The 8760-nt window shown below is 44.0% G+C and overlaps 1 protein-coding gene across 4 annotated transcripts in view; it reads right to left on the bottom strand.

Annotated features, from left to right (window-relative positions):
* Positions 1-4521: 4521 nt before the first annotated feature.
* LOC119235354 (acidic mammalian chitinase) overlaps positions 4522-8760 on the bottom strand; it is a 29233-nt gene continuing 24994 nt past the window's right edge. For all 4 annotated transcript variants that reach the window (XM_054691422.1, XM_037498649.2, XM_054691423.1 and 1 more), the window contains 8 exons: positions 8640-8696; positions 8382-8547; positions 8028-8152; positions 7726-7849; positions 6879-7064; positions 5750-5869; positions 5493-5634; positions 4522-4850 (listed from right to left, as the gene is read on the bottom strand). In XM_054691422.1, coding sequence (XP_054547397.1) covers positions 4582-4850; positions 5493-5634; positions 5750-5869; positions 6879-7064; positions 7726-7849; positions 8028-8152; positions 8382-8547; positions 8640-8696 — 1189 coding nt within the window. In that variant the 3' untranslated portion in view covers positions 4522-4581. The remainder of the gene's footprint in view (positions 4851-5492; positions 5635-5749; positions 5870-6878; positions 7065-7725; positions 7850-8027; positions 8153-8381; positions 8548-8639; positions 8697-8760) is intronic.

Below are 8760 nucleotides of genomic sequence, written 5' to 3'. Positions count from 1 at the left end.
TTATAATTTTATCACTTTTGCCTGTATCACAAAATAATTGGTTTCAGAGTAGTTTACAGTAATTAATTAAATTGCTTTTAATATGTTGATAGTTTTGACTTTATATAAGTAAAGTAATACTTTATATAAGTAAAGTATTACTTTATAAAGTATATAAAGTAATACTTTATATTCTCCCATTTCTTGCTTTTTTAGCTCAGCATTAATTTTTTGAGGATTGTACTTGTGGCAACTTAGCAACTGCTCACTTATTTTCACATAAGTGAAGTTATACAATATGAACAGGCAGCAATTCTTATCCTTTCTGCATAGAACATGTTCATTCCCAGCTTTTCTCTGTCCTGTGCTGCTATAAGCCTTCCTGTACATGTCTCCTGATGTACATTTGCAGATTTTGCCAGTGTTTACACCTCCTAGGATTTCTGGGAGAACCAGCATATGCATCTCAGCGTCACTCTGCAATGCCAACAGCAACGTTAGGAGAATTCCTACTACTCCCCATTTTTGTCACACTTGGTATCATCAGACTTTAAAATTTCTGTCTTTGTGGTGGGTAGTTTTAGTTTATATCTCTGAGGTTACAAACAGTGTTGAACATTTTTTAACATTTACTGGCACTTTTGTTTCCTCTTCTGTGAAGTGTCCATGGCTTTGCCCACTTTTTTTTTCTATTGAGTTGTTCAAAAATTTATTCATCCTTAACAAGATACTTTACATGTTCTGTATTGTAGATATATCTTTCTCCTGGATGGCCTACTAAACTGTGGAATGTAGGATTCTTCACTGACAGTCAGTTATATTGATAGATACTGGGTGGTGTAACGTGATAGAATATTCTAGAAAGATTGTGACATTAGAAGACACCAGGACGGTCACTGACTTTCCATGATTGCACCCAATTCTAGATGGTAGATTTAATATCATGAAGGTTAGTAGGAAAGTCTACTGCCTACAAGCTTTGCATCAAAGAATATGGGGAAATTGGGGTGCTAGTTCTCCTGGGAGGATCTAGTGTCAGATAGTGAGACTGTATTACTGTATTACCACCCTATATCCCATGGTTTCAAATGTTTCCTTCCAGCCTAGAAAAGATTTTTTTCTTCTTCCATAAATATCCATGGCATTTTGCCTGGGATCATCATCTCAGTGGGAGTCCTACATCAACCATTCCTATTCCTACATACATGTAATAGAGTACCTCCTTGGTACCAGCACTACATTAAGAATGGCTGTTCCGATCAACACAGTTGATTATTGCACAGCCGACATTGCACAGCTTTGGGCTCACATCAGGGTAAAATTGAGGGTGTAGTTACAGTGGGTAGCCCACTAACAGCCAGGTAGAGATAGCAGTGACTCAGATTAGTCTCTACCCATTTCTTAGCACAGGATGTAGTCCCGATTTCACAGTTGCCAAGAGAGTGAGTGTTGGAAGAATAAAAAAATAAGATTAGGAAGGAATACCTGGATTGGTTCCCCAAGTCACAGTTGTTCAGCTCCAGAAAGCTTCCTGTCTTCAGGCTCCTAGGTTTACAACAGATGGTTTAGAACAGATGGCCTTGTTGGGAATGGCTCTACTTAGGATATTTTTAGCACTGGGCAAGCAATCTAGTTAACCTACCAGTTGGAAGTGATCAGGCTTAAGCAACTTGTCTTGGAGCCAATTTTTCTGCATTCTCTTGTTCTCATCCTCTGTGGGTAATAGGAGACATGAAATAGTCATCAGATTAGGTTAAGACATTGTCTTAATCTGTTTGGGATTCCACAACAAAAATACCGTAGGCCGAGTGACTTAAACAAAAATTTATTTTGTCACAGTCCTGGAACCTGGAAAGCCCTAGATCAAGGCTCCAAGAGGTTTGGTTTCTGGTTGGAACCCTCTCCCTGGCTTGCAGATAGCTGCCTTCTGACTGTTTTCTCCTATGGCAGAAGCAGAGAAACAGGTGATGTCGCTTCCTCTTTAATAGGGGCACTAGTTCTGTTGAATCAGGGATCCAACCTAGTGACCTCATTTAACCTTAATTAACTCCTTAAAGGCCCTGTCTTCAATTTAGTCCTATGGTGGGGGCGGGAGGTTTAAAGCTTCAACACATGAATTTTGGGAGATATGGTTCTGTCCACAGTAGGCAGTGCAATAATAAATGGAAGTATCCTTTCCATGCTTGACATGGGTGTAGGTTTTCTCCTGTTAGAAAGCTAATGCCTCTAATTCATCAAGGCAAGAGGTGCCTGGGAGTGATGGACTACAACAACCCCTAGCACTGCCCCATGGTTTTGAGTCCTCACAACTGTATGTTCTGGACATGTTGTCCCTTAATCTTCCCTTTGTCTTACTAAGTGACCAGTCCAGTTGCACCTGTCACTTGGCAGTCACCTGAAGGTCCCCCATGAACAAGGGGGGACTTTTCCCATGTTCTTTTCCCATGAACAAGGATAGGAACCATCATTGCTTTCATTATGTTTGAGCTCTTTATCTAAAAACCACAATCACATAAATTTCTAAGATCAGACACCAGCGGGAATCCACACAGCAGTTCTGCTGGTGGGGTCCTACTTGGGGTCATTCTCTTCACCTATTGTGGGGAACTCATTATACAGATCTCATGGCTTTAATTCTTTCCTCTCTGTGCACCATTTAACAGGGCCATGTAGCACGCTAACATCTTAATAACCTGTGCTGTCTTAACTGACCTCACTGGTCTCAGAAAGAGAGTAAGTGGTCAATTTGCTTGATCCTGTTTACATGAGGTTTGTAGGGGCAGGAATGGCAGAGAGCAGGTTTTCTGATCCAGCAGACGGGTGAAGGAGGATAGAGTCCTGGAGCCCTCGGTGGCTTTTGCAGGCTTTTATTGGGATTTACCAGGTACACAGCATGCAGGGGTGCTGGGGGGCCGGGAGGCTGGCAGGCCTCCCAGCCCCCAGCAAGTCTTCACTCTGTCTGGGCTCTCTGGCCTTCTCTTGCATTCTCTCTGCTTCTCTCGTGGTTCTCTGCTTCTCTGCTCTCTGCTCTTCCATTTGTTCACCTTCTTGTGGTTCTTCTCCTGTGGTTCTCCTCCTGCTGGCATCCGTGACGCTGCCCTTAAAAGTACAGTCTTAGCCTAGGTGAATCCCATCTACATATGCCCACCCCTACTCCAGGTGCCTGCCATCAGGCATGCATTCAGGACTGCAAGGATCCATCATCAGTCCTAATGGTGGGAGGGCAGAAAAGCCTGATGCTTTTTCACTTACCCTACAAGGTTATATAAAATTACATCATTTCACATTCAATCAATGAGAGTTTTCAAATTGTAATTTCATCAGAGATACTTATTCAAACTTCTCCTTTGGCAACATCCTCTCAGGTCATTAAGAACAGCCCAGGAATATTAGGTTGTGTGATTTTAACCACCAATCTCTTTTCACCACTTTGGCCTTTCAGGAATTTGGGGAACCCCCATTACTGCCATAACAATTTTTGCAGGCAGTTGACCTCAACATTTCAAGAGGACTTTAGTGCAGCCATCACAGAGTGGGTAGGCTCACTGTGGATTTGGGCAGATGGGTTAAGGAATCTTGGAGCCCTTGGTGGATTTTTACAGGCCTTTAATGTTGGAGCAGAGAACAAGGTCCATGGGCATGCCAGGCAGGGAGGTTGGCATGAAAGAAGGCAAGCAGGGACTTAGGGCTGGAGGACCAGGCAGGAGGGCCAGGCAGCCCCCCAGCCCCCAGAAATCTCCACACTTTCTCTTGCCTTTCCCTGGCATTCTCCCTGGCATTCTCCCTCAGTCTTCTGTCGTGTCACCTCGTTTCGCCTCACCTAGTAATCTCATGATCTCACCTCAGAGTGAAGCCATCCTTTTATCCCACCCTTCTACACTTCAGTGCTAGTCTAAAACAAAATATTAAATATTGACTTAACAAAAATAAAAACATAAAATCAGGAGATAAAAGATACCGAGTGTTAGGTACTTATTTTTCATACCTCTAAAGTTGAAGTATTGGCTTAGCTAAGATAATTATGAAGGTGATTACACTGAAAAACTTATTTGCAATGTAGACAGAACAGACTTCTATTAGAAGACAATGCCATCTAGGATTTTCATAGCTAGAGAGGAGAAGTCAATGACAGGTTTCAAAGCTTCAAAGGGCAAGCTGACTCTTAATCCTAAATCCTGCTTAAAACCACTTTCTTATTTTCACGCTTAGAGACCTCCCAGTCTCCACTCCTGCACCCCTTGAACACGTAGAGGTGTTTCTCCAATAGAATGAACTTGATACTTTTTATAATGGATCTTTATCTGAGTCTTACCTCCTTTCTCCTCCTGCCCTCATCTGAGTATATGTTTTGAGAATAAAAGGAACAAACATCTCTGAATCCCTCTGAGCCTGCCACCTACACCCAGGATAGGGCTGTGCACGCTGCTGCAGGTGGTCCATAGAAACCAGGTGGACTGATGGAGCCCAAGTGTGTTGTTGGGAGTCTGGGATTAATTACATTGAAGACCTCAGTAAAGAAGCAGTAGTCAGTACATGCAATGCTCAACCCTTTATTGTACAATTTCTGGGACGGAATGAGTGAGGTGGTATCTGGGAAACATATCACCAGTTGCAGCAGGAACAGGAAGGATCAAAGACAAGGCCAGCCTGGCAGTGCTGACTGTAGGTCTGCCCATTCAAGCAGTTGTAGAAGGCATTTTTGTTGGTGGGGTCAGGGTACAGGCCGTTGGACTTGCCAGCACAGAATCCGCTGCCACCGGCGCTCCCTCCAGAGCTGCTCCCCCCGGAGCTGCTCCCAGAGCCACCACTGCCACTGCCTGAGCTGGGGGTATCTGGGACGGGATCAATGGGCTGGCTTGGGGCTTTGCAACCTGAAAGAAAACATTAGATCCTGAATCCCTTGCTTTTAATCAGTGATGCCTTACATGTGAGAAGTAATACCCTAGATTTTGTTCTAAGTTCTTCCTTCCATGTCTCTGTGTGTTTCAGCCTCTTCATGCAGTAAGCCTTCCCACCACCCCGCTCTTCTTTGCTCATCAACTCCCTCTTTATCCTTCAAGGCACAGTTCAGTATTTTCTCCTTCCTAGCTCAACCTGATACTTTGATTCTTCTCATTGCCATGAATTTGAACACAAGAAAGCTTATTATTCCTTATCTGGTACTTAATTATACAATATCTTCTGTGTTGTTATCTGACTTTGTAATTGCATCAATCCTCTGTAAGTCGATTGTAAGTTTCTATGGAGTAGAGACTGTAAGTTATGTATTTGGGGTCCCCTGGGTTACCTGCAGAGAGCTGCGTACATAATGGATGCACAAAAAGGCTCTTTTAAATTATGAAGTAAATGAATAGATTCATTTGTTTGTTCTCTCCACCATTAGGGAGTCATTGCCAAACATGAATGGAGCAAAAGCCATAAAATCACTTGTACAATGGTTCTTTGACTTCCAAAAAAGTCTGAAATTTCTCACAAGTTTGAGGCTCAGGGTTCCTTCTCACCCCCTAACTCACTTGCACTCTGCAGACCAAGGGCATTCTTCAGGGTACTGATCAGGGGGTATCGGCCCTGGTTGCAGAAAGAGCCTGTGAAGTCATCCAAGTCAATGGCCCAGACCATGGCACCTCCAAAGTTGTTCTTCTTCAGCCAATCAGCCTGGGGTAATTAGAGAGAAATTCAGTCAAGTTCAAACATCAAGGTCAACCTGTGGCTCCGGGTTACAAATGGGAACAAACTCACAGGCAACAACAGCCTGTTGAACACATTCTACCTTGATTTGGAAGCTCTTGGTGTTGTCATATCCAATCCACTCATTGCCTTTGTAAGTATAGGGAACTTCCTCACTGGCCTCCCACACTTCAGTGGCCCCATTCTTCAGGAAGGTACAGATCTAAAAAGATATTAGGACGCAGTCAGAGGTAAGCAAATAGTCTACATAGCAAGGGGAAAAGTGTATGGGGTGGGGAAATAGATGACAGATGTGTAAAAGCTACTTGAAAAGAAGACTGAGAGTTCTAGAGTTCTTGATTTATTTCGGATTCTGTTTCTTTGTTATATTTGGGTCATTTATTTTCAATGTGAAAAAAAAAAAAAAAACAACTTAAAAATGGGCCTCCCTGGTGGTTCAGGGGTTGAGCACAGCCCTGAGAAGATGTCTGCAGCCTTTGCTGTGCGAGTTTGAGGCCCGGGCGGCCGGGAGCAACCCACTTGGCACAGCAGACCTCTCCTGTCTCTTCTGCTGCTCTCCTAAGCAGTGTATTTTGGTACATCTGCCTGTTCTGCTCCCTGTTCTCTCTGGTGAATCTTCTCACCCCCCATGACTCTGGCCTGTACCCCATTTCTAAAAAAAAATGGGCCTCCCTGGTGGCACAAGGGATGAAGATGCACCCTATGTAGCTATCCACAGCCACTGCAGCATGAGTTCAATCTCCAGCCAGGGAGCTACCCACATGGTGCAGCAGACCTCTCCTGTCTTGCCCGCTGCTCCCCTCAGCAGTGTATTTTAGTCAGTCTGCCTGTTCTGTTCCCCACTCTCTCTCTGGTGAGTCCTCCAATCCCCCACACCTCTGGTCTGTACCCCAGTTCTTGTGTACATAAATAAATAAATCTTTAAAAAACAAAAACTTATAAATGAGTTAGAAGTGTTTATAAATGAGTATAATCTCATTGATTATACTCTTTCTGTATTTGGAATTCAACCTAAAGGGCCCTAGTGTGGGCCCAACTAAAGTAGCAAACACCAGTGTGTATCTTGCCTCTCTTCCAGAAGCTAAGCGCATCCACTTTTAGCTTCAATTGTTAGTTAAATGAGCCAAGAAGGGGGACTATTGTTAACATTGTTAAATCCAAGGACAAAGGGAAATTTACCTTCCCCCTTTCTAAAATTCCTAGGAACATACCTCATAGTAACTCAAGAACCCAGACTGCCTGGTGTAGGGTCCAGCAGGGCCAGCGCCAGTGGTAGGAGCTCCGATTCCATTGTTGGCGGGGTTGCTTAGGAGGAAAGTGTGTCCATAAGTTGGGAATCCAACAATGAGTTTCTCAGTTGCAGCTCCATTAGCCTTCCAGTAGTTCATGGCGTACTCCTGCAACGGGAGGGAGTTAGCTAGAGCTCCCACCCAGATGACGGTCTAGTAGTTAGTTACTAGCTAGGGTTTTTCGGTTTGGTTGCACCAGCTATCCAAAGTATTTGCAGTGTGTTTCAGAGCATCATTCACATATCTCTGTTGAAGTGGTATGTCCATATTTCAACTCACTTCTTTTTAATAACACACCAGTATGGGACATTAGATATACCCTTCCCTTCAAAAACACATGTGAGGACAAAGTTTTTTGTCCCATGACTTTCTTGGTACGATCCACTGGTGAATGACTGAAATTCTGTGTGGCAGACATGTGCAAGAAATTAGAATAACAGAAAATAGAGTAAACAGAAGGGGAACTGGAAGAAGAGAAAGCTGGGAGAAAGATTTTGTAATTTATTGAAATATGAGTAATGGGATCTTATTTTTTAAAGTCTGAATAATATCTTATTTCTTATCTGATAAATTACTTTTTTGGTGACTTTTTAGTAAACGGAACTAGTTAAATTAGTGATACCAGCCTAATTTCCCTTTTGAGAAAATTTCTACATTTATAATGCTTTCTCCCTCTAATTACTACATTCACGATGCCTTTTCTCCCCAAATCACCCTGTGATTTATAACATCATCTCTGGTCTGCAAATGAGTCTGTGCAGGGACTCACCACGTTGAGGTAAGCATTGCTGCCAGTGTCAGTTGGGTATTTGTAGAGGGGGCTGTTCTCTCCAGTGTAGCCTTCCCAGGAGCCGTGGAGGTCATAGGTCATGACATGGATGAAGTCCAGGTACCTGAGTGGGGTGAGGGATTTGGAAACATTTCTCATGGCCACTTCCCACACCTATGCAGGAAAAGATACCACTTCCAGAGCCTCCTAAACAAGGCCCCTGAACAGCAAGACAGACTAAGGGCGAGACTGTCCTTCAAAAGTGAGGTCTATAGGAGGGTAAGGAAGAGGTGCCTACTCACTGGGACAGCTGGGGAATCTCATAGCCAGACTCGATGTTGGAGATGCCAGCAGCTACGGCAGCGGTGACCAATAGCCTGGGCTTGTTGACCTGCTGGGCCTCCTGCTCAAAAGCTTCCCTCATTTCCTAGAGGAGTAGGAGAAATCATATGCACATCAACTCTACTCTGCCTCCTACTCTTTGGATTAAATTCCTCTTTTCCCTCCTTCACCCTGCAGCACCCTCACTAGAATAGGGTCTCCAGGTGCTTCATCTCCACTGAGACCATAAGGCACTAAGATTTCAGCCTCAGTTATCTTCCATATGAGGTTTGGTTGTGCATCTCCCACACCCAATGCTATGCAAAGCAGCGCACCTGCACCAGGACAGTGAAGAGGTGCTTGTCCTGAGGAGGACTCCCACGAGAGCCGGGGTACTCCCAGTCAAAATCCAGCCCATCAAACCCATACTGGCGCAGGAATTTGATGACCGAGTTGATGAAGGTCTGGCGGTTCTCGGGAGTGGAAACCATGGCAGTGAAGCTGAGAGAGACCCAACAAAGACAGGGTGAGGCTTTGGAGCTCCTGATACCACATAGTGAATTCCCTGTACAAAATCATCTTGAAAAACTTACGGGGCAGTTCCAAAGTTCCAGCCGCCAATAGCAAGGAGAGTTTTCAGTTCACTATTCCTGAGGGAAAAGAAGCAAAGCATTGTGTCAGAAGAGATGGAAAGAAAGGTAGATGGGAAGGTAA

Source organism: Talpa occidentalis, unplaced genomic scaffold, assembly GCF_014898055.3.
Source record: "Talpa occidentalis isolate TD23 unplaced genomic scaffold, MPIMG_talOcc4v2.1 talOcc4.9, whole genome shotgun sequence".
NCBI classification, from domain to species: Eukaryota; Metazoa; Chordata; class Mammalia; order Eulipotyphla; family Talpidae; genus Talpa; species Talpa occidentalis.
The sequence above is the reverse complement of the archived record's forward strand: the minus strand, read 5'-3'. Positions and strand labels throughout refer to the sequence as shown.